The sequence below is a fragment of the Telmatherina bonti genome, assembly GCF_933228915.1.
Source record: "Telmatherina bonti genome assembly, chromosome: 15".
Taxonomy (NCBI): Eukaryota; Metazoa; Chordata; class Actinopteri; order Atheriniformes; family Telmatherinidae; genus Telmatherina; species Telmatherina bonti.
The window spans coordinates 32,886,477-32,913,201 of NC_136613.1; the positions used below are offsets into that span (position 1 = coordinate 32,886,477).

At 41.5% G+C, this 26,725-nt stretch overlaps 1 protein-coding gene across 1 annotated transcript in view; it reads left to right on the forward strand.

The window, feature by feature from the left end:
• Window positions 1-543: 543 nt before the first annotated feature.
• Window positions 544-26,725, forward strand: part of LOC306766145 (lanosterol synthase-like) — a gene marked incomplete at its 3' end in the record, with an annotated part of 38,317 nt that continues 12,135 nt past the window's right edge. The window contains exons 1-7 of the mRNA XM_079253759.1: window positions 544-637; window positions 777-885; window positions 7,868-7,989; window positions 23,601-23,697; window positions 23,800-23,935; window positions 24,201-24,309; window positions 24,588-24,706. Coding sequence (XP_079109885.1) covers window positions 559-637; window positions 777-885; window positions 7,868-7,989; window positions 23,601-23,697; window positions 23,800-23,935; window positions 24,201-24,309; window positions 24,588-24,706 — 771 coding nt within the window. The 5' untranslated portion in view covers window positions 544-558. The remainder of the gene's footprint in view (window positions 638-776; window positions 886-7,867; window positions 7,990-23,600; window positions 23,698-23,799; window positions 23,936-24,200; window positions 24,310-24,587; window positions 24,707-26,725) is intronic.

Sequence of the window (26,725 nt, forward strand, 5' to 3'; positions counted from 1 at the left end):
TTAAGCAACTGAAACATTTCTGCATTTTCTCAGCTTCACATGTTCTAATAAGGTCTCAGCATAAAAGTAGTCTGGTTAATAACACTAAAAATACACTTAGAATATAATAAATCACGAGACACAATGATCTCTGTCCACTCAGGTCTCTGCGGAGGAGAGGGGGTCCTTACAGGACAGCAGCAGCCACAGATCTGAGCCGCTGGAGGCTGACTAATGTGGAGGGCAGGCAGACGTGGTGCTATGTGGAGCATCAGGACACTCCAGACAGAGAGCAGACCATGTTGGAAGCACATTCTCTCGGACTGGACACTGTAGGCTTCATTTGTTTTCTCCTGGTGGTAAAATCAAACAGTCTTTCTGACTGTAAAATGTTCACTTTTTATCTTTCACTACAAGTTTAAGTTCTTAACAAGCAAATCTACCTGAAACCAATGGACAGACTTGTTAGAACAACTGAGTGAACTTCTAAAACGTGATTATTTCTGATTCTCCCCACAGAGTAAGTTTGTGTCCAACTCCCCTGCTGTCCATACGGCTGTGGATGCTGCTTTAAAAGGTATGAACTTCTACAGTCGCCTCCAAGCCGAGGATGGTCACTGGGCGGGGGACTATGGTGGACCTCTCTTCCTGCTTCCAGGTAAATGAAGTTCTTCTGCTTCACACCTGACATGAGCACTATTTTTATGTCCATTCAGACTGAACTTAACAGAGAAGAACTGACACCAATGTTTATGTGTTTCTGTCTTCATTTTACTACCCATGTTTGAACTTCCCAGGTCTCCTCATCACGTGTCATGTGGCTAAGATCCCTCTGCCTGAGGCCTGGAAAAAGGAGATGGTGAGGTACCTGCGCTCGGTTCAGCTGCCAGATGGAGGCTGGGGTCTGTAAGTCACACCTTTCTGTCATGGTCTGTGAGTTTTGTTGTGTTTAAGTTTGTGTGTTGTCCTCTACCGACCTTTGTGGTAGTGCCAGATCCTCATCTTCACCGTTCTGGCACCAATAACTAAGCCACTTTCAAAGTGACTTAAATCCCCTCTTCGTCATTCAGATGCTCTGCTGGATTGTCGTCCCCATCATGTCTACATGACTAAATGCCCTGAATTGCTGCCATGTGATTGGCTGATTAGATATTTGTGTTAACAAGCAGGACAGTTGTGTTTATATTGTTATAACCACTTTTAGCAGGCAGGTCTCAGAGAGTTAAGTCTCTACTTCAGCCTTAGTGGATCATCCTCCTGTTATAGTGGAAGCCAAAATAGTGTGCAGAAGAAGTTTGGGTATGATGTAGAGAGCAGTCTGAAGGGCAGAGATGATGTTCTAGACTTCACATCCCTTTTTTACTTTAACTCCCTCAACACCCTGAAATGACAGCAGCACAGACTGTAATATACATGTGATTATCAGAAAGTAGATGCATGTTAATGTGGATAAATCTGCTCACTGACGTCCTCCTCTCTAAGATGATTTCATGTTCCTGATTTCTCTGAAACTCTAGTTGTAGACATGTTGTTTCACCTCCAGTTTAACACAATGGATACAAATTTTATGTTATTTAGATGCTTCTTTGCACTGGCTTTACCCAGAAAATCAGCAAAAATCCATCCATCCATCTGTCCGTCGGTCCATCCGTCCGTCCGTCTGTCCGTCCGTCCATCCATCTGTCCGTCTATCAATCCATCCGTCCATCAGTCCATCCATCCATCCATACATCTGTCCGTCAGTCCATCCAACCGTCCGTCTGTCCGTCCATCCATCCATCTGTCCGTCTATCAATCCATCCGTCCATCAGTCCATCCATCCATCCATACATCTGTCCGTCAGTCCATCCATCTGTCCGTCTATCAATCCATCCGTCCATCAGTCCATCCATCCATCCATACATCTGTCCGTCGGTCCATCCATCCGTCCGTCTGTCCGTCCGTCCATCCATCTGTCCGTCTATCAATCCATCCGTCCATCAGTCCATCCATCCATACATCTGTCTGTCAGTCCATCCATCCATGCGTCTGTCCGTTGGTCCATCCATCCATCCGTCCATCTGTCAGTCCATCCATCCATCCATCCATCCATTCGGGTTGTGGAAACAGCAGCCTAAGCAGGGAAGCCCAGACTTTCCTCTCCCCAGCCACATTTGTCAGCTCATCAGGGGGATCCCGAGGCGTTCCCAGGCCAGCAGAGAGATATAATCCCTCCAGCGTGTCCTGGGTCTTCCCTGGGGTCTCCTCCCAGAGGGACGTGCCTGGAACACCTCACCAGGGAGGCGTCCAGGAGGCATCCTGACCAGATGCCCGAGCCGCCTCAACTGGTTCCTCTCGATGCGGAGGAGCAGCAGCTCTACTCTGATCTCCTCCCGGATGACCGAGTTCCTCACCCTATCTCTAAGGGAGAGCCCGGCCACCCTGCAGAGGAAACTCATTTCAGCCGCCTGTATACAAGATCTCGTTCTTTTGGTCATGACCCACAGCTCATGACCATAGATGAGGGTACACAGATGATTAGTAAAACAAGAGCTTCTTGTTCAGCTCTTTCTTCACAGAGTCCAAATTTCTGCAGACCGCACATGGATCCACCTGTCGATCTCAGATTCCAGCCTTCCCTCCTCAACAAGATTCCGACATACTTCAACTCCTTCTCTTGTGGCAGGACTTCCCTCCTGACCCAGAGAACACTTCATCCGGTTCCAGCGAAGGACCATGGTCTAGGATTCTAAGGAAGCTGCTTCATGCTCAGCTTCTGATTGTTCCTGTCAGAGCTGGGGATTATGACCAGATGAAGCCAGCAGAACCACATCATCTGCAAAATGCAGAAACCCAACCTGAGGCCACTAAACCAGATCCCCTCAACACCTCGACTGCACCAAGAAATTCTGTTCATAAGAGTTCTGAAAAGAATCGGCGATAAAGGGCAGCCTTTATCGCCAATTTTTTTTGCAATTTCTTATTACTCCCATACTCTGACTCATTTTTTGCAATATATTATTAATCTGGCTGTTCCAAGACATTTTATTATCTATGATTACACCCAATAAATTTACTTCTTCTACTTGCTGAATCACATTCTTTCCTATAGTTAAACACAATGATAGTGACTCAAGAGAATATTTAGACCCAACCACCATACATTTTGTTTTACCTACATTAATTACTAATTTGTTCTCAGTAATCCATTATGTAACAAAATTCAACTCCTTGCCTAACATAATATTAAGCTGATTTACATTTTTTGCTGATACACTTAATGTTGTGTCATCTGCATACATTGCCATGGTCGCATGTTTCAATACAAGTGGAAAGTCATTTGTGAAGACGGAAAATAAAAGTGGTCCCAAACAACTGCCCTGGGGCACCCCACAACTCGTGTTTTCCACCCCAGAATAGCTGCCATTAAAATAGACTGTGTAGTACCGATTACTAAGATAGCTTTCTATCAATTTGACAGCAGATGTTTCAAATCTTTAACAAACTAACTTCTTTACAGTGGAACTATTATGTGCATTTCAGGCTAATTTATTTTTATTTCTGAGACCAGAAGGGCTGGGATTGATCGAGTTATTGTCACAAATCGCTTTATTTACTTCACACCGACCCTCTCTGTAAGCTGTCAGATCAGCCTGTGGGCAAAACGAGTGGATTGAGACTCTTCCGCATTAAGCCCCGCCTCCTGCCACTGCGCTACATCGGGAGCGCGCACCGCACCTGCTTTCGCCGTCATTGTAACATCTCATAAACAGAAGGATTAGACTAATATGAACTCATAAAAAAAAAACACAAAATACAATGTCAACACATAGCATACAGCCCTACATGGTGGAACCTAAATCAGAGCCTGAAAACGAAGTGGAAAACAGCAACCCACAGCAACGAATGCAGCAGGATGTCTCTCTTTGGTAAACTCACCAGCCATCGTTGGACATAACTTTATCCGACGTTTTCCACCCACCTGATGTATTTGTACATGCCCTTGTTAACCAGTAGAAGGTAACCAATCACCAAACCTTATCCCCCGGGATGTCACAAGGATTTCCAAGTAGAAAAAACTCTCTAAAACAACGCGTTTTTTGTCGCCATGAAAACCGAACGGCGTGTTGAGTGCTGGAACTCAAACTCAAACATGCATTTAGGTGATAAAAAACAGTGCCGTTCACATGTCTGATGAGGATTCAACACTGTTACACGCTAGAAAGCTCAGAAAACTGGAAATACCATGATAGGACCCCTTTAACAAAATAAGATGATCTAGAACTGTAATGGGGACTTTCCTACGCTGATCTGGTTCAGTGTTGGTGTGATCGGGGAGTGTGCATTGGTTAAAATGCAAGAAAAAATCCAGGGGAATCCTTTAGGCTCTTTTATTCCCAGCCATGGTTCACGTACTAAATGGTACATACATGTATGGGTGTGGTTCTGTAACACACAAAATAAAGAAGATATGAGACTAGTAATACAAACGTCACAGATGATAAAATCACAACCAAATTATAAACGGAAATAATGCAGGTCAATTCCAACATAAAGAAGCAGCCATGCTCTGCTTAAAGGCACTGGATAGGCCTCAAAGTAATCACCACTAATTGCATGGGTCCATTTAGAATTCAGAGATAAGATTGAGCACATTCCTGATGTCTGGCACCATGTACAAATCTAACATAGTGGGCTATTCCACCCATATGAAGAGGTATACACAATCAAATAATATATGTACGAAGTCTGCCGGACAGTCGTGGTTAGCTTACACATTAGCTTTGGTGCTAACAGGAATAATCAAGAAAAATAAAGCTTACAGCATAATCATAAGACCATTAAACTTATGCAGAACCTTTTATATCACACTGTAAGACACCCACCTGTCTCATGGACGCACAGTTAAGACAAAAACCCACAAAGAACATGCCACCATCCCCGTAGCTTAGGATCAAACTAATAAAAAACAATTATTGAACATTTTAGCTCACGAGTGGCCGCGCCCTCTGGTGGTCGGTCTGAAAATTGCACCCAAGGTACAATGCAACCACAAATAGTCCTAATAGAGTCCTGTCTTCTTAACAAGAACATCAAAGGCTGCACTTAAATCCAATACTCCTACTCCAACCAGATTCTTTTTTATCAATCTCCTGTAGCCAATGATCAGTAATCTGAGTGAGTGCTGTCGTTTTGGAGTGACCCATCACCCATCAAAAGCATGTTGATAAATTGTGTTTAACCTCGGGTTGGGCGATATATCGAATATACTCGATATATCGTTGCTAGTCCCCTGTGTGAATATAGGAAATGTCTATATTCGTCATATTCAAGTATCCTGTTGTCACGCAGTTGTTTTTAGCTGTGGGCGGGGTTTTCTCACTCCTCCTCGACTTTGCACAGAGAGTTAAAGCAAGCGCACCTAGTCACGTACATAACGTGAGGTACGTGCTACGTCATGAGAGGCAGTGTGTAGCCACTTTCTCGCTAAATTTGGCGACTTTTTGTGAAAAGCGACTAGCAACAAATCTAGTGACTTTTACTGGAGTTATTGGAGACTTTTCTGGTGTTTTGGCGACTGACTTTAAAGTGCATATTGTAAAGTTATTGTAACGAACGAGAGTCTCTCCCCGTCCTAAAGCACTCAGTCGCTCTGGCTGCAGCTGCAGCCAGTCAGAGGAGCAGAGAGGACACCTGCACGACTCCACCTACAGTCACAATGAACAGCCAAATCCGCCACTGATCCCGCTCTGGATTACAGAGTGGGACGTAAATTGCAAAGTTTTTCACGTCACGCAAAAATAATTAATTATATTTAATTACATTCACAACCTCTGTCATTAACTCACCTCATCCACTGTGTGTGTGACACAAGCATATTTATCTGGCTCGTCATGTCTCTAGAAAGTACAGAAAGCAGTGGGAATCAAATCCTGAATTAAAAACTGGCTGAAGCCGTTTATTGGAGACGATACGAGGACATTCTGCCTGTATTATAAGACTGATTTCTACGCTAAACCCTGCGATTAAAAAAAATACACGACAACTCAAAAACATATCCATAAAGCAAAGCCTTATAATAGTTCATCATTTGAAAAGTGCCCCCCGAGAGCACCTATTTTCATACGTTGTATTTATTACATCATGCAAAGGCACTTTATTTTGTTTCAAAATGACATGTTTCTGCCACTGCTTTAACTGTTCAATAAATGCGGTTTTGATCAGTTTGCTTCATTACAATTTCATCCTTTTGGCATGAATGTTTAAAATCAGCATATCTTAATGCAGTATGAACAATTATGTTTTAATGAAGACACAAAATCATCTTACTGATGTGATTGTAAGAACCAAAGCATTTATTCAAGGCTAAGGTAAATATCGAGATATATATCGTATATCGTGACATGGCATAAAAATATCGGGATATTACTAAAAGGTCATATCACCCAGCCCTAGTTTAACCCCTTTTATTCAAAATACTCTTGTACCTCATCATACATAACTTTTTTTTTCATAATTTTACTCACTTCTGGTAACAAGCTTATTAGTCTGATATTGCTGCTTGAAAACTGTTCCTTGCTATTCTTAATTAAAGGTATTATTTTTGCATCTGCTGTACACTTAAATTGATTATATCTGAAATAGGGAGAGCAATAAAATTGGTTACCATCTTTAAAAGTTTAACTTCAATATCATCTATTCCACAGGGCTTATCTTTACTTGCCTGCAATATTTTTACCACACTGTCCTCAATTATGGTTTTAAATTAAAATGTGCACTCTTTTGATGCCATCATACCATTCATCAATTCAAATGAAATATTCTTATCTTGATCCAAATCCATGACTTGTCTGATTTTTAATATTTTATTTTTAAAACATTTTCTCAGATATTCAGCTATTTATTTTGGTCTGGTAAGGTAGATTCCATCAGCTTCTAATGATGTTGTATTTCCTTTTATTTTCCTTCCCATGACTTCATTCAGAATTCCCCATACCTTTGCACTATCCATTGCAGCATCCTTCATTTTATTTCGATTGTACATTAGTTGTTTTTTTTTTAAATTCTTTTTTGTCACAGTTTCTTAATTTACAATAGTTATGCCATTGAGCCACAACATTATTTTTAATTGCTTCCACCTTAGATTGATTTCTTCACCTTATATATTCTTTGAGCTCTTGATCTAACCATGGAATTAAGACACTTCTAACAGTTTGTTTCCTTATAGGAGTATATTTATCTAAAACCTTACTTATCAATTCATTGAAAATGGTCACAGCCCTGTCAAGATCTCGTTGCTGTGTAACCTCCAACCAATCAACATTTCTTATCTCCTCTATAAAATCATCTTCCTCAAACTTCTTAAATATCCTTTTACAAATAAATTTCTGACCCAATTTGGGTACTGTAGTTATTCTTTTAACTGCTACTATATTATGATCATTACAGCCAACTGGAATAGAAACAGCCTGTGAAAATGAGTCTGTTGCGTTTGTGAAAATTAAATCGATAAAGAGTTTTTGAGTATGTTCCATCTGCTTTTAAATCTAATCTCGTATAATCCTTAACTATTTGAGACAAATTACAAATATTAGCAAAAGAAATTAACTTAATCTTCAATATATAATCAGTAGACTTCCAATTTATATTAGGATCTACCAAGAAGTAAATATCATTTCCCATTTCACATGCCTTATCCAACATTTCACATATTTGATCCAAATACATTACAGTAGCATTTGGTGGTCTGTAACAACATCCAGCAAAAACAGGCCTTAAATAAGTGACGTTCTCTTCCTTCTTTAATTGAAGTCTCTTTGGAGCCCTGAACACCCCACTCTTTTCATTGTCTGTTTATTGTAACGCCCCCTCTGTAAGATCCTTTAATATGTTTGCCGTTTCCCTGCAGACACATTGAAGATAAGTCTACTGTGTTTGGCACGACACTGAACTACATCTCACTGAGGATCCTGGGAGTGGATCCTGATGACCCAGATATGGTTCGTGGCAGGAACAACCTCCACAGTAAAGGTGGGATTGCCAACACACAGGTCCAGAAATGTTATGCATGAGCAATTCCAAAATATCCATTGACAAAATTTTGTTTTATACCCATTTAATCCAACTCAGCTGCTGTTTTCAGGCTAATCCTGTCCTCTGCAGGACCTTAAAAAATGAAAAAGACAACAGGGATGCTGTTTACTTGTCCTTAAAGCTGGGGTAGGTAATGTTTGGGAGCTAGCAAGATCTGAAAGTAGCACCCTGCCACCCCCTCTGATTTTGCTCCCTGCGCAATCCAACTGAACCGAGCCGGGTCTGGGAAATCCTTCCTGCATTTTCTCCACCATGAAGAAGCTTACGACATATAAGATATCAAAAACTGCATTCGGCCCAAACGTTTGGATTGGTCAGACTTTTTACATATTTACAGGAAATTGAGGGTCTTACTATATTTCTTATTGTTCATGATTACAAAATGTATAGACTACTATCAGGACAAGGAACCACTTCACCCAGAATAAAAAAAAAACATGTCTCTGAGTGTTCTGCCTTGACTGCATGCAGCTATGCAGACAGGTAAACTCTCCAACAAAATGCCAGGTATATGCCTTCTTTATTGACGTGTCCTTCACATTGTTGACAGAGTGAAAACTGTAAACAAACAGTATTTGTAAGTGAATAACTCGATCCATTCGGTCTACTGTATACTAACTGTAAAGTATCAACATTGTAAGTAACTTGACATGAACGTTTCAAATTGTAAAGTATAAAGCATCCTACTCATTTCTATATTGCATTTTACTTACAAGGAATGCTCTCTGTAGCTTTACAAGGCAAGATGAATAAGGATTGCATCTCTAATGAGCAGTAGCCATGCTATTCACTTCCACACTAAACATGAGCTTGATATTTTTCTTTTAACAAAGGAATAAACGTTTAACACAAAGGTTAAGGTGGATGAGCACCACCTTCTGGCCTGGAAGAATAATGACCGGCACACTGAGCAAGATTACCTACCCCAGCTTTAAGTAACACTATGTGACTTTCTAACCTTAAATGATGTATTACTGACTCATTTTGATTTATGATGCTCTTTCCTGAACTGTCATTTCCCTGCAGCACAATGAGGCTGACAAATTATATGTCACATCTTTGGTTTCCAGCCTTGGGCATCATATTACAGCAGAGTTTTGCTTTATGGCCATGCAAGATGTGTGATATCGAGGAAAGGAAGGAGAGAAGAGGAGAGAGCAAGAAAGATCTCAGAGAAGAGACAGGATGCAGGATGAGCAGTGAATTAGGGAGAAACACACTGTGAAAATCTGCCAAAGTTTAGTATATTTAAATATTCAATTCAATTCAATTCAACTTTATTTATATAGCGTCAAATCACGGCAATGCCATCTCAAGACGCTTTACAGACAAAGGGGAAAACATAATGAAGGCCAATTCATAATAGCCTATATAAGGAAACCAACAGATTGAGTTGAGTCCAACTCAATCTCCCATCCTGAGCAAGCACACTGGCAACAGTGGGAAGGAAAAAACTCCCTTTTAACAGGAAGGAAACCTCCGGCAGAACCCGGCTCAGGACAGGCAGCCATCTGCCTCTGCTGTGTGGTGGGAAGAGGACAGAAAGACAACAGACTACTCCCGGCCAGGGAGACCTGCTGAGACAGGAGACATACATGTTAATGATGCAACACTGTTATGGGGGGGGAAGAAAGAGATAAAGAGAAAAAGAAAGAAGCTCAGTGTATCAGGAAATGTCCCTCAGCAGGCTAAACCTATAGCAGCATAACTAAGGGATGCTAACCATCCCCAGCTATAGGACTTATCAAAAAGATAAGTCTTCAGCCTAGTCTTAAAGGTGGGGACGGTGTCTGCTTCCCTAACACTAACTGGGAGCTTATTCCATAAGAGAGGGGCCTGATAACCAAAGGCTCTGCCTCCTGCTCGGCTCTTTGAGACTCTAGGAACCACAAGTAAGCCTGCAGTCTGCGAACGAAGTACTCTGCTTGGTATATAAGGAACAATGAGGTCTTTGATATAGAGTGGTGCCTGGTTGTGGAGGGCTTTATATGTAAGGAGAAGGATTTTAAATTCTATTCTAGATTCAACAGGCAGCCAATGAAGAGAGGCTAAAACTGGAGAAATATGATCTCTCATGCTGGTTCTGGTCAGGACTCTGGCTGCAGAATTCTGGATCAGCTGAAGGGTTTTCAGGGCATATTTAGGACAGCCCAGTAATAGAGAGTTACAGTAATCAAGTCTCGAAGAAACAAAAGCGTGAACCAGTTTTTCTGCATCACTCCGAGACAGAATGTCCCTAATTTTGGCTATATTACGTAAATGAAAGAAGGCTGTTTTAGTAACCTGCTTAATATGTGGGCCAAAGGACAGGTCAGGGTCAAATATTACTCCAAGGTTTCTCACTGTAGCACTGGAAGCTAAAGTAATGCCATCCAGGTTCATTACAAAACCGGAAAATTTAGCTCTGAGTTTTTCGGATCCAACGAGAATTACTTCAGTCTTATCTGAGTTTAAGAGGAGAAAATTTCTAGACATCCAAGTCTTTATGTCTATGAGACAATTTTGTAGCCTATTGGGCTGATTTGTTTCATCTGGTTTAAAGGATAAGTATATCTGAGTATCATCTGCATAACAATGAAAGTTTATTCCATGCTGTCTAATAATTTTGCCTAAAGGGAGCATATAAAGCGTGAAGAGTATTGGTCCAAGTACGGAACCTTGAGGAACTCCATGACTTACTGTAGTTTGGGAGGAGGACTTGTCATTTACATGAATGAACTGAAGTCTATCAGATAAATATGATTTAAACCAGCTTAACGCTGTACCTGTGATTCCAATCACCCGTTCTAGTCTTTGTAACAGAATGTTATGATCGACTGTATCAAATGCAGCACTAAGATTAAGCAAGATAAGTACGGACACAAGTCCTTTGTCTGAGGCCATAAGAAGGTCATTAGTAACTTTCACCAATGCTGTCTCAGTGCTATGATGAGCTCTAAATCCTGACTGAAACTCCTCGCATAAATTATTTCTGCTCAGGTGGGCATGTAGCTGAGCGGAAACTATTTTCTCCAGAATTTTGGACATAAACGGGAGGTTAGATATAGGTCTATAATTTGCTATCACCTCTGGATCCAGAGATTGCTTTTTAAGTAAAGGCTTGATTACAGCAGTTTTAAATGATTGTGGTACATATCCTGTCACTAAAGACATATTGATAAGACTTAGTAGTGATGTATTAATTAAAGGGAAAATGTCCTTAAAGAGGGAGAGGGTCTAAGATACAGGTGGATGGTTTAGATGAAGCTATTATTTTAGACAGAAACTATTTAGACACAAGTCAGATCCTGGTTCTAAGGATGCTTCGGAGACCACAACAGGCTCAACATTATAGGTAGAAGGAAGAGTATTGTGAATTTGATCTCTAATAGTGTCAATTTTATTCCTGAAAAAATACATGAAATCATCACTGCTAAGTGAGAAAGGAATACATGGCTCCACAGCGCTCCGGCTCATAGTAAGCCTAGCTACAGTGCTGAAAAGAAACCGAGGGTTGTTTTTGTTTTCCTCTATCAATGATGAATAATAAGCTGTTCTTGCCGTACGTAAGGCTTTTTTGTATACGATTAAACTTTCTTTCCAGGTTAAGTGAGACTCCTCTAGTCCTGATGAACGCCATCTGTTTTCCAAACGCCTTGATGCCTGTTTTAGAGCTCGAAGCTGGGAATTAAACCAGGGAGCCTTCATAATCTTACCTAATTTCTTCTTCTTTAGGGGAGCAACATTATCCAAGGTTGTACGCATTGAAGCTGTTATAGTATCAGCATGTTGATCAATCTGAGCAGGAGTAAGGCTTAAAGGGGGACTCTCAGTCATGCTAACACATGGTAGAGGGGAAAAAATTGATTCAATTGATTGTTTAAATTTTGTAATATTGTATGATAAACATCTACTATAGTAGAATTTATTTTTGGTCAGTGAGTAATCAAATAAAGTGAATTCAAAGGTTAATAAGAAGTGATCGGACAAGACAGGGTTTTGAGGAAATACTTTGAGCTTATCAGTCCCAATACCATATGTTAGAACCAGATCAAGAGTATGACCATGAGAGTGAGTGGCTCCATTGACATTTTGTGAAAACCCAACTGAGTTTAGAATAGAGCTAAAGGAAATGTTTAAACTATCATTTTCATCGTCAACATGAATATTAAAATCACCTAGTACAATGACCTTATCAGTAGTCAGCACTAACTCAGGCAAGAGATCAGAGAATTTGGTCAGAAACTCGGAGTAAGGTCCAGGTGGGCGATACACTAATGCTAAAAGGAGCGGTTTCTCTGAATTCCATTTTGGATGAGATAAATTTAATGTCAGGAATTCAAAGGATTTATAGTTAGTTTTGTGCTTAGGATTAATTAAAAATTCTGACTTAAAAATAGCTGCAACACCTCCTCCTCTGCCTGTAGTTCTAGGAATGTGAAAGTTTAAATAGTTAGCTGGCGTAGCTTCTTTAATACTAACATAATCCTCTTGCTGTAACCAGGTTTCCGTAAGACAGAATAAATCAATGTGGTGATCACCTATCAAGTCATTGACTAATAAAGACTTATTTGAGAGGGATCTGATATTCAGTAGGCCACACTTTATTGTCTTATTTTCAGATTTTATTAGATCCATTGTTTTTATTTTTATGAGGTTTTCACGATTAACCCCAGAAGTGTTTTTGTGTTGTTTAATTCTTACTGCTGGGAAGTTGTATAAGGTCGGAATGGGGTTTTGGGTGGGCGGCGGCAGGTGGGAAGCTGCAGAAAAGTGTGTAGGACTACAATTCTGCCTCCTGGTCCCAACCCTGAGTTGTCAATTTAGCTGACTAATAAAAGAGTCCATATTGCTAGATAAGAGAGCGGCTCCATCCAACGTGGGATGGATGCCATCTCTCCTAATAAGACCAGGCTTTCCCCAAAAAGCGCTCCAATTATCTATAAAACCCACGTTGTTATCGGGACACCACCTAGACAACCAGCGGTTGAAGGATGACATGCGGCTAAACATGTCATCGCTGAAGAGTTTCAGTCAGGATTTAGAGCTGATCATAGCACTGAGACGGCATTGGTGAAAGTTACTAATGACCTTCTTGTGGCCTCAGACAAAGGACTTCTGTCCATACTTATCTTGCTTGATCTTAACGCTGCATTTGATACAGTCGATCATAACATTCTGTTACAGAGACTAGAGCAAGTGGTTGGAATTACAGGAAAACTGAATTCAAGCCCCTCTCTTATGGAATAAGCTCCCAGTTAGTGTTAGGGAAGCAGACACCCTCCCCACCTTTAAGACTAGGCAGAAGACTTATCTTTTTGTCCTTTAGCTATGGATGGTTAGCATCCCTTAGTTATGCTGCTATAGGTTTAGCCTGCTGAGGGACATTTCCTGATACTGTTGGGGAAAATTGTTATGAGTTTGGTTTGAATTAAGTATTAGACATATATGCATTGATTTGCTGTGATCCTGCTGTGTTTTGTGTCTATGCACAAAGCTTTCTTTAAGTCATATGATCCTTGTCTGGAATGTGCAGACAAAGTCTGAGACAGGAAGAGTTTCCTGCAGGGCATCTGTTTTTGTCAACTGCTTGGTTGACCAGTTGTCTAAAGGTTAAAGGTAATAAAGTAATATAGTGAGTGATTGATGCTTAGTGAGCTCAGTTTAGCTTCGGAGGAGAGAATGATTGTTTTCTGTGGTCTGCCCAGCAACTAGGAGGAGTTAAGCATGGTTTATAATCGGGTGTTACTTCAGCATCTGCAGAGAGCGTTCTCTCTCCAAGCTCCAGCGTGTGCTTGTATTAGTTTATAATAAAATGTTCATTGTAAGAAGACAGTTGACTCTTAGATGTATTACAACTTCTCAAGACCAGAGTATTTTCCACCTCAGTTTTTGGGGGCTCGTCTCGGGATCCTGCGTCAGTCCGCCCAGGTTGGGGATAGACGGGTTGGCCACCTGAATCCACAGATTCATCCTAAGAACCTCAATTAGAGAATTTCAGAGGACAGGACGTCTTTCTCCCACCCGTGGTCGACTACGCCAGGACTCCTTCTGAACCAGTGTGAAAAGACAATGGTGAGAAGTGTTATTCTAAATTTACATTAATTTTCAGACTCAAACTGGAGTCAAACATTACTAGAAATTTATCACAAATTAATAATCAATATCTTAATTAATAATCACAATATTTTTCTGTTTTGTGGTCAATTGTCTTCATTATTCTCATTGTGACAGGGATTCTCCTCCTCACCTCCTCATCGAAAGAACAACTCAAGGGATAAGAGAATAACTTAAGACGAGATCAGGTTGACGTCATAAATAAAATCCTGTGAGTTTAAGTTAAGTTTAGGTTAAAGTTTAAGTTAAAAATCGTGAGTAACAAGACCAAGTCGTAAGTGCTGTGAGCTAGACGTAGCAAGACCAGACCAGTAAATCTTGTGAGTTACAAGACCGAGACCAGTAAATTAGTCAGTAAGTCCTGTGAGCTCGAGAAGCAAGACCAGGCCAACCTTGAGTTAGAAAACTGAGAGGAAAGCCATCTTGAGTGAGGAGGAACAGAGAAGAAACTGTGTGGGCTGGTTTCTGGAGACATTGAGAATTTTGCCTGATAATTCTACAAAGGTGTGGGATTGACCCTCTGTGTACATCCGCTGCAAACAGAACTAGTTCCTTTGCAGTAGGAGGTTGATGTACAGCACCATTAAAGAGTTGAAATCTCTGTCTTCATGTGAGGGGAAACTGGGGTGGTTGTGTAAAATTTCCTGTGTTAAACTTGATTGGATTGATTGTGTGGAGAATTAAAACCACGTCTTGTGAAGCCACACCGGACTCTCGCAGGAGAGCCTAGAAGCTTGTGTGGGGGTAGACAAACGTGGGGGCACGACCCATTCACATGCATTCATCCAACTGTTGGAGTGAATTGTTTGTGTAAAATCTAATTTACTGCAGTAAGAAAAAAAAAAAACAACAACAAAAAATGTATGAGAGAGTTTCAGACATGAAGGAGTCCAGAGAGGGAAGTGAGAAAAAAGTGTTTATTAAAGGCCTTCTGCTCACTGAAGGAGATGATGTCATAGCATGTTAGGCAGAAACAAACATATAAATCCTGTGTAAAATAGCTGCTTGTGCTTTTCTTCCTAAAGCTTTTATAAGAGCATAAAAGCCACTCCCTGTATGAATGTGGAACCTTTTCCTGAGGAAAAGCATTCTTTATTATCACCTGAGAACATTTTAAAGAGCAACAACATATTAAGAAAGAAAAATCAGAAATGTGAGAGATGTGATTTATAGTATTAGGAACTTGCTATGTTAAATTACTGTACATTGTGTAGGCAATAAGCTTAGGTTTCTGTCTGTTCCCTTTCAGACATTCATAAGGTGATTTTTATTCCTTTACTACTGCTATTATTAATTTACACCTAGCATGTCTAAATAAATTTAGATAAACTGGAAATAAATAATGCAGCTGAAGGATGCTGAAAATAAGCATAATGTTAGGAAAAAAAGAAAATTCTTGACCTTAAAATAGGAATGGTGAACCAACGTAACTTTGCTAGAGTAAATTTCCCTTGCAATAAATTGACTTTAGCTAAATGTGAGCTAACGGCGAGAAGAGAAGTTCTCAGAACAAGTGTATCTTCTTAGCAAGATCATGTTCAGCTTTCCCAGGAGAGAACTGAGTTATGAATCCACTGATAATATAGTCTCTCACACACACAATTACAATGTAATATTCAAGTTACAGGATGTTCACAGCACAGAACATGGTCCACATAATATGTTTGCCACAGGATTCAGAAGAAAACTATTATAATTATGAGGCTGTGATCTTTATTTTCCCCTTACTGGAGAAGAAAATACACCACATGACCAAATGGTTCAGTCTCAAAAGCTCGTCTGCTGTATGGTGTTGGACGCATTGCAGCGTTCCCTTCTAAACCCTTGTCAGCATGCAGCTTGGTCCACAGGGACCTAAAATTGTCTATCCTGCCTGAAGGGGATTCAGAGGAGGGGCTGGGGGAGAGTGAGTTCTTGATCCGGGTCACTGCAGAGTTCTGGGTGTCACACATGTGGTCAGTCAGGAGACTGGAGCAGAAACGGTCCCTACAACCTACAGCATCATTCCACTTCCCCTCTGTGTCAGCTCTGAGTCCTGGAGCAGAACCTGATATGCAGATGTGGCTGCATGGACCCGGCCGCTGCTGATGGGGCCCGGAGATCCCAGAACCAGAGGGTCTGGCAGAGCCCTGTTGGTTGTGACTGTGAACAGTGTGGATATGGCTCCTATGGTGGACATTTGAGCTGGATTTTCACCTTTGACCTCTGGAGGTGATGGATCCTCCTTGTCCTCAGACTGTGTTTCAGTTGTGGGATTTTCTGGAAGTAAAAGACTAACGAATGTGGCCGACAGGCAGCAAGATCCCACCCCAACTACAGAATCAGATGATGTTTTCTGGAATAAGCTGCACCCTGATTCTGTCAGAAAGACTGTTGGGTTCACTCAGTTCTCTGTGGAAAACCTGGATCTGCTTCCTGGAACTTTTGCCCACTCTCTGATCCTTTACATGTCACTCTTTGTTATTTACACATATGAACCTGATTTATCTACCAGGAAGTTTTGATGAACATGTGTCGGGCACTTCCTGGCATGAATTTCTGATCGTATGCTGATTGGAGGAGGGCATGGTGGCTGTGGCGCGTCTGGCTCCTGAGCAGATCGAGTGATACGAGCTGAATGATTATCCACAAGACCAGGCCAAGAAATGAGGCCCTACAACCAAACATTTACTCACTGTTTCTGCTTAGCATTATACCACATTTATGAGCATGCATAAAATTTTGCACTCCTGCAGACTTCTGCAACTGAACAATGACACAGACATCTCTGCTCTGCTGCAGGGAAGCTGAACAGTTCATACAGAGAAGTTAACTTCTGGCACGCTATGCTTTATAGGAAAATAAATAGATTTTAAAAAAAAAAAGTGATGAATACTAAGTTTTTAATGTTTGAGACAGAATAGATGTCAAGAGAAAACAAAAACACGAGAAAAAAATAAGCCGCTATATGACATTAAATAAGAAGGTAGCTTTGTAATTTCCCGACTTCAGTGAATGCAACACAAGTACAACAATCTCCGTGTTTTATTTGCTGAAAGCTGGTGCTTTATCCCTAATCTGAACTCATTATTTTGAATTAAAGCAGATATGCTCAGCGGTTAAAATACACATCAGATGATTTTTGTTTAAAGAGTAGAACCAACTCTTGCGATGGCTGCCAGTAAATAGACCAGTCTCTTAGTTAACACGCTTAATAAGTAAACAAACAAGTCATTTAAGCCCTGTATGTCCTCAAAATAACATGAATATGAGGCAGATTATTTGTAACAGTATTGATACTTCCAAAGTTAAGCTAACTATGCTAAACCGTTAGCCTTGGCTTTTTCTGTTACACACGTTTGCATTAAAATCATTAAGGAAGAAGTGCTGCTGTGAGTGTGTGCACGTACATGTGTGCGTCGTATTGTTGTAGATGAAAACAGTTTTGCCATCAATATTAGAAGTTTGTTTCTAAATGCTGCTTTAGTTCAAATGTAGATAGAAAACAAACAGCTTTATTATGACCTGAAGGTCTCTGGCTGTTCGGTGCCTAAAGTCCAGCTGTTAAAGATGGTTTTACATCTTGTTGCTTTATGCTTATGCTTATGTTTACAATATATTTGGAATAGAAAGCCAGTCTTATCATGATCTCAGTTTTGTGTGTGTTGCTCCTGCATGGGTCTGTTGGAGTCTGGGAGAGACAAATCAGAGTAGACCATGAGACTAAACTAGACTACATTACTGATTAAATCAACAGTTCTGAATGAGCTTTATTTAATATATGCAGAGATTCTTCGGTTTGGTTCTGCTTCTGTCATTTAGCGGACATGACATAAACAACACGAGCAGTAAATCAGAAAGGAAATTCCAGCATGGATAAGTGTTGGTCAGACTGCTGGGAGTCCAGTTTGACACATGTTCTGCTATGCAGTGCTGGAGGATTTTTTCTGGTTGTTGGTTAAGATGAGACTACCTGATAGGAACTTTGCAATAAGTAATTACATGAATTTGGTTCCTTTGAATGATGACCTACCAGATAAATGAGTGGCCCTAACTGTTGCTTTGTATTGTTCATGTTTTACTCTTTGACTGTTTAGCTGAAACTGACTATCCTCTGCACCCCCCAGGCCTGGCCCCTGACCGACCTCTAGTTGACCCTGACTTGATTTTCCTTTTGATGCTGTTTGCTCTGACTGTGACACGGTGGAGGCTGCAGCTCTCCCGTCTCAGTTCTCGTTACTTGAGCTTACTCTTTAGCTGAAAACAAGTCCATGTTTTGGTGCTCTCTTATGAATGACTTTCTGGATGCCATTTTCCTGAATGTTTTCCTCCCACAGGTTGCAGACGGGGAAATTTCCTTCTGGCTCTCTTTTCAGGTCTTCCTTGGACCAAAAGTACTTTTTCTGGTTCTGATGTACATGCGCATGCGTAACATGGAAACATGGGCCTTTTTGTGATTCGTTTTGCAGGACCCTCACCCAAGTGGGCATGGTTCCTTCCAAGACTGCCTGTTCAGACACAGCTCTGTGTGAAAGTAATGTTTTAACATATTGTCCTAACCTCATAAGAACCCTTTTCAGGCATTTGCACACAGGTGAAAGCTGCCCTTCATGGATCAGCATCTATGCAGCTCTATTCACTTCAGCCTGGAGATTTTGTCCTGATAAGAAGCTTTAAACATCAGCGCTGGAACCAACATCGATGGTTTAGGCCATTTCAGGTTTTCCTGACGACCCAGACAGCGGTAAAGGTCGCAGAGTGAGCTGCTTGGCACTACAGATTGCTTGAACCTCCTGAAGCGCTTCAGTCTGAAATTACAGAAGAATAACGCACCACCCAACAAAGGGCAGAATAATCCCTGTGGTTGCGTGGGTAAGTGAGATAGTCTACTCTCACACCTGAAGACCAGCCTTCGCTCTCAAGCAAGATCAGTGAGAGGTGAAAGAAGCGCTCCACTGCCACTGTGGCATGCCAAGTCCCACCAGAACGCCGACAGTGTCTTCACTACACCTCTGTCACCCCCTAAGAGGAATGATTTGTTTCCACTTTTCTTACATTTATCCTTAGACTGAGATTTTGAAGCTGAAGTGAATGGCTCCTCACTATTGTAATTTCTGAAAGATTCTTTTAAAACCTTATAGGCATGAGGCTCCTGATGTTTTGAGAATGTTGTCTTCTGTATGTATTTTTGCGTTCTGATAACAATTTCTCTTCTTATTGTTGGTCCTGTAGGACCAAGAAGAGGGAGAGTGTTGGGGAAAATTGTTATGAGTTTGGTTTGAATTAAGTATTAGACATATATGCATTGATTTGCTGTGATCCTGCTGTGTTTTGTGTCTATGCACAAAGCTTTCTTTAAGTCATATGATCCTTGTCTGGAATGTGCAGACAAAGTCTGAGACAGGAAGAGTTTCCTGCAGGGCATCTGTTTTTGTCAACTGCTTGGTTGACCAGTTGTCTAAAGGTTAAAGGTAATAAAGTAATATAGTGAGTGATTGATGCTTAGTGAGCTCAGTTTAGCTTCGGAGGAGAGAATGATTGTTTTCTGTGGTCTGCCCAGCAACTAGGAGGAGTTAAGCATGGTTTATAATCGGGTGTTACTTCAGCATCTGCAGAGAGCGTTCTCTCTCCAAGCTCCAGCGTGTGCTTGTATTAGTTTATAATAAAATGTTCATTGTAAGAAGACAGTTGACTCTTAGATGTATTACAACTTCTCAAGACCAGAGTATTTTCCACCACAATACACTGAGCTTCTTTCTCTCTCTCTCTTGGTTCCCCCCACACAGCAGAGGCAGATGGCTGCCTGTCCTTGAGTCGGGTTCTGCCGGAGGTTTCCTTCCTATTAAAAGGGAGTTTTTTCCTTCCCACTGTCGCCAGTGTGCTTGCTCAGGATGGGAGATTGAGTTGGATCTTCCAACTCAATCTGTTGATTTCCTTATATAGGCTATTATGAATTGGCTTTCATTATGTTTTTTGTTTTTTTTCTCCTGTCTGTAAAGCGTCTTGAGATGGCATTGCCATGATTTGACACCGTATAAATAAAGTTGAATTGAATTGAATTGAATTGAATTCAGTTTTCCTTTTAACTTTCAATAAATGCTTAACCATCACTCAGGGGGTTAATATACTTAACATTTTAATGACACTTTTTACATTATTTATTGTTTATTTATGTTTATGTTTGTCAGTATCTCTTGCTTCAAGTTGTATAGTTTTAGGTTCCAGAGACAACAAACCTTCATTCAGTCATACTGTTGCACAATTTAATGCACGTTTTTCAGAACAATGTGGTGAAACGATATCAGCTGAAATACTGAAGCTCTCCGTGTGGTTGGTTTGCAGGCGGGGCTGTCGGGATTCCATCATGGGGTAAATTCTGGTTGTCTGTTTTATTTTTTTTATTTTTTTATTTTTTTATTTTTTTTTGTCTTGTCCAGCATTTAGGCAAGCAGAATGATGGTCTGGATGGGGGGTCGGAATGGGGTTTTGGGTGGGCGGCGGCAGGTGGGAAGCAGGTGGGAAGCTGCAGAAAAGTGTGTAGGACTACAATTCTGCCTCCTGGTCCCAACCCTGAGTTGTCAATTTAGCTGACTAATAAAAGAGTCCATATTGCTAGATAAGAGAGCGGCTCCATCCAACGTGGGATGGATGCCATCTCTCCTAATAAGACCAGGCTTTCCCCAAAAAGTGCTCCAATTATCTATAAAACCCACATTGTTATCGGGACACCACCTAGACAAGCTTTACTCCTGCTCAGATTGATCAGCATGCTGATACTATAATAGCTTCAATGCAAACAACTTTGGATAATGTTGCTCCCCTAAAGAAGAAGAAATTGGGTAAGATTATGAAGGCTCCCTGGTTTAATTCCCAGCTTCGAGCTCTAAAACAGGCGTCAAGGCGTTTGGAAAACAGATGGCGTTCATCAGGATTAGAGGAGTCTCACTTAACCTGGAAAGAAAGTTTAATCGTATACAAAAAAGCCTTACGTACGGCAAGAACAGCTTATTATTCATCATTGATAGAGGAAAACAAAAACAACCCTCGGTTTCTTTTCAGCACTGTACCCAGGCTTACTAGGAGCCGGAGCGCTGTTGAGCGATGTATTCCTTTCTCACTTAGCTATGATGATTTCATGTATTTTTTCAGGAATAAAATTGATACTATTAGAGATCAAATCCACAATATTCTTCCTTCTACATAATGTTGAGCCTGTTGTGGTCTCCGAAGCATCCTCAGAACCAGGATCTGACTTGTGTCAAAATAGTTTCTGTCCTGTCCAACCCTCTGATTTAACTAAAATAATGACTTCATCTTAACCATCCACCTGTATCTTAGACCCTCTCCCAACGAGCCTCTTTAAGGACATTTTCCTCTAGCTGATACATCTCTACTAAATCTTATCAATATGTCTTTAGTGACAGGATAAAATTGCTGTAATCAAGCCTTTACTTAAAAAGCAATCTCTGGATCCAGAGGTGATAGCAAATTATAGACCTATATCTAATCTCCCGTTTATGTCCAAAATTCTGGAGAAAATAGTTTCAGCTCAGCTACATGCCCACCTAAGCAGAAATAATTTATGCGAAGAGTTTCAGTCAGGATTTAGAGCTGATCATAGCACTGAGACGGCATTGGTGAAAGTTACTAATGACCTTCTTGTGGCCTCAGACAAAGGACTTCTGTCCATACTTATCTTGCTTGATCTTAACGCTGGATTTGATACAGTCGATCATAACATTCTGTTACAGAGACTAGAGCAAGTGGTTGGAATTACAGGTGCAGCGTTAAGCTGGTTTAAATCATATTGATCTGATAGACTTCAGTTTGTTCATTTAAATGACAGGTCCTCCTCACAAACTACAGTAAGTCATGGAGTTCCTCAAGGTTCTGTACTTGGACCAATACTCTTCACACTATATAAGCTCCCTTTAGGCAAAATTATTAGACAACATGGAATAAACTTTCATTGTTATGCAGATGATACTCAGATATACTTATCCTTTAAACCAGATGAAACAAATCAGCCCGATAGGCTACAAAATTGTCTCATAGACATAAAGACTTGGATGTCTAGAAATTTTCTCCTCTTAAACTCAGATAAGACTGAAGTAATTCTCGTTGGATCTAAAAAAAAGTCAGAGCTAAATTTTCCAGTTTTATAATGAACCTGGATGGCATTACTTTAGCTTCCAGTGCTACAGTGAGAAACCTTGGAGTAATATTTGACCCTGACCTGTTGTTTGGCCCACATATTAAGCAGGTTACTAAAACAGCCTTCTTTCATTTACGTAATATAGCCAAAATTAGGGACATTCTGTCTCAGAGTGATGCAGAAAAATTGGTTCATGCTTTTGTTACTTCAAGACTAGATTACTGTAACTCTCTATTACTGGGCTGTCCTAAATATGCCCTGAAAACCCTTCAGCTGATCCAGAATTCTGCAGCCAGAGTCCTGACCAGAACCAGCATGAGAGATCATATTTCTCCAGTTTTAGCCTCTCTTCATTGGCTGCCTGTTGAATCTAGAATAGAATTTAAAATCCTTCTTACATATAAAGCCCTCCACAACCAAGCACCATATCAAAGACCTCATAGTTCCTTATATACCAAGCAGAGTACTTCGTTCGCAGACTGCAGGCTTACTTGTGGTTCCTAGAGTCTCAAAGAGCCGAGCAGGAGGCAGAGCCTTTGGTTATCAGGCCCCTCTCTTATGGAATAAGCTCCCAGTTAGTGTTAGGGAAGCAGACACCCTCCCCACCTTTAAGACTAGGCTGAAGACTTATCTTTTAGTCCTATAGCTATGGATGGTTAGCATCCCTTAGTTATGCTGCTATAGGTTTAGAGTGCTGAGGGACATTTCCTGATACACTGAGCTTCTTTCTCTCTCTCTCTTGGTTCCCCCCACACAGCAGAGGCAGATGGCTGCCTGTCCTTGAGTTGGGTTCTGCCGGAGGTTTCCTTCCTATTAAACGGGAGTTTTTTCCTTCCCACTGTCGCCAGTGTGCTTGCTCAGGATGGGAGATTGAGTTGGATCTTCCAACTCAATCTGTTGATTTCCTTATATAGGCTATTATGAATTGGCTTTCATTATGTTTTTTGTTTTTTTTCTCCTGTCTGTAAAGCGTCTTGAGATGGCATTGCCATGATTTGACACCGTATAAATAAAGTTGAATTGAATTGAATTGAATTGAATTGAATTCAGTTTTCCTTTTAACTTTCAATAAATGCTTAACCATCACTCAGGGGGTTAATATACTTAACATTTTAATGACACTTTTTACATTATTTATTGTTTATTTATGTTTATGTTTGTCAGTATCTCTTGCTTCAAGTTGTATAGTTTTAGGTTCCAGAGACAACAAACCTTCATTCAGTCATACTGTTGCACAATTTAATGCACGTTTTTCAGAACAATGTGGTGAAACGATATCAGCTGAAATACTGAAGCTCTCCATGTGGTTGGTTTGCAGGCGGGGCTGTCGGGATTCCATCATGGGGTAAATTCTGGTTGTCTGTTTTAAATGTCTACAGCTGGGAGGGGATGAACACATTACTACCAGAGATGTGGTGAGAACCAGCCATCCATGTTTTCTCTTTCAGCAGAGATGCAATGTGAACATTTTCTCTCTGAGTGCTGAGGAGCAGCTGACGTATTCGTGTCTGTTTCAGGTTGCTCCCCACCTGGATGCCAGCCCACCCCTCTACTCTGTGGTGTTACTGTCGTCAGGTCTACCTTCCCATGAGTTTCTGCTACGCTGTCAGGCTGACAGCAGAGGAAGACCCCCTGGTTCTCAGCCTCAGACAGGTGCAAGACCCACCATGAACCACTGGAGGGCGCCAGGCTCAGTACATTCTTATATTTGATAGAATATCCAAGAGTTCCCAGGTCATTTTATTAGTTGAAATTTACTATTTTATAATATATCAAAAGGATTCATTTAGCTGTTCACCCCAGAAAAGCTTCCTTACACAAAGTATGCAGGTTTATTGGTGACAAGTGTTATTAATATTTTATTTTTAATATTTAGATTGAAGTTTAAATGACTTATTTCATGGTCTTCATCCTCCAGGAACTGTATGTCCAGGATTATTCCACCATTTACTGGCCAGCTCAGAGGAACAATGTGGCAGCATGTGACATATACACACCTCACAGCACGCTGCTGACCTTCACCTACAGTATGTGTACACAGCACAATGCACACCATGATGACTAACCATCTGAACAAGAGCAGCCAATAATCATTTGTGTGCTCAAGTGATTATTTTTATGTTATCAACCACTGTGACCAAAATGATACATCAGAGATCCTTTATCTACCAGTCTCCTCGCAAAATGTGCTGAATGCATATGAAACATGGTTGTGATTAAAGGTTATTTTAATCAAATATGAGAAATGTTGTTCAGCAGTCTCTTTTACAGCTCTTCCTAACAATGTAATACTGTTTCCTTTTAGTGGTTTTGAACATGTACGAAGCCCACCACAGCCGGACACTGAGAGAAAAGGCTGTCAAAGAGCTGTACCAACACATCCAGGCTGAGGACCACTTCACCAAATATATTGGCTTGGCAGTGGTAACAAATACTTGCATAAAACACTGAAAAAGACATGAAATTAAAGCAAGATAGAAAAATTTACTGTTATGAACAAAGAAAAATATAGATCTTTATTTAAAGCGTTTTAAAAATGCAGATGCTGTTGACTCGTAAGGCATATTTCACACCTTTGAAATGTGTGAAGTGCTAAAGAGCTCTAAGTGTCATTTAAGTCGCCCACATATGAGAGAATTTTGGGGGTGTGGGTGAGGTGTTAAGCTAAGAGCTGTTCATGGGGGTGAGATCCATCCATTTTCTTTACCACTTAGTCCAATTAAGGGTCCCAGGGAAGCTGGAGCCTATCCCAGCAATCACTGGGCGAAATGCAGAGTACACCCAGGACAATTCGCCAGTCCATCACAGGACTGAGACAAAAAGAGATAATATTCACAAAATAAACATAAATTTTAAAGCAAATATTCATTTCCCACTTCTGCATCTCTCCTGTGGGCTCACCATCTGTCAGAGGAGTCGTAGGGGTTGGGTGCAATGTGAGCTGGGTGATGGCAAGAGGCAGGAACCCTGGTAGTCCGATCCTTGGCTGCAGAAACTGGCTCCAGGGACATGGAATGTCACCTCACTGGCGAGGAAGAAACCTGAGCTTGTGCACGAGGTTGAGTGGCTCTGGCTAGATATAGTTGGACTCGACTCAACGTATGGCTTGGGTTCTGGAACCAGTACCCTTGAGAAAGGCTGGACCTACTTCCACTTTGGAGTTGCTCATGGTGAGAGGTGCAAGCGGGTGTGGGCATTCTCATTGGCCCACGGCTGTGTGCCTGCACATTGGGGTTCACCCCAGTGGAGGTGAGGATAGCTTCCCCCCGCCCTCAAGTCGGGGGATGGGCCCTGACCGTTGTTTGTGCTTTTGCACCGAAGAGCATTTCAGAGTACCCACCCTTTCTGGAGTCCTTGGAGTGAGTATTGGCAGGTGCTCCTTCTGAGGACTCCCTTTTTCAATGCTCATGTGAGCAATGACAGCGAAACCTGGTGGGGAGTGATTGGGATGCATGCTGATAGGTATCGACAGACCAAGTGAGATGCGGCTTCGGCTGTCGCCAAGGCAAAAACTTAGTTTTGGGAGGAGTTTGGCGAGGCCATGGAGAAGGATTTCCAGATTGCTTTGAGGCAATTCTGGGCCACCATCCGGTAACTCAGGAGGGGGAAGCAGTGCTCTGTCAAGCCCACAGGGTTGACAGAGTACTGCTGGGAATCTGCTGACCTCAACTCAGGATGTTGTGGATTGGTGGAAGGAATACTTCGAAGACTTCCTCAGTCCTTGGTGGCAGGGCCCTGGGGGTGAATGAGATCCACTTGGAGTTCCTTAAGGCTCTGGATGCTGTGGGGCAGTCCTGAGTGACACACCTCTGTAGAATCGCATGGACATCAGGAATAGTGCGTCTGGACTGGCAGACTGGGGTGGTGGTCCCCCTTTTCAAGAAGGGGGACCATAGGATGTGCTCAAACTACAGAGAGATCACACTCCTCAGCCTCCCCCGATAAGGTCTATTCAGGGGTCCTGGAGAGGAGGGTCCACTGGATAGTTTAATCTCGGATTGAAGAGGAGCAGTGTGTTTTTTGTCCTGGTTGCGGAACAGTGGACCAGCTCTACACCCTATTTGTGGTCCTGGAGGGTCCATGGGAGTTAGCCTACATGTCTACATGTCTGTATGTGCTATGTGAACTGGAAGAAGACATTTGACCGTGTGCCCCAGGGGCTCCTGTCGGGTGTACTCCGGGAGTATGGAGTACTGGACCCCCTTGTTTGAGCTGTCTGGTCCCTGTACAGGTGTCAGAGCTTGGTCCACATTGCTGACATTAAGTTGGATTCCTTTTCAGTGAGGCTTGGACTCACTGAGGATAGGATTTCTAGGCGCAGCCGCGGTGTTGAGGGGATCCGCCTTGGTGACCTCAGGATTGGGTCCCTGCTTTTTGCAGATGATGTGGTTCTTCTAGCGCCATCTGGTTGCGATCTCCATTTCTAGCTTGAGCAAATTCGCA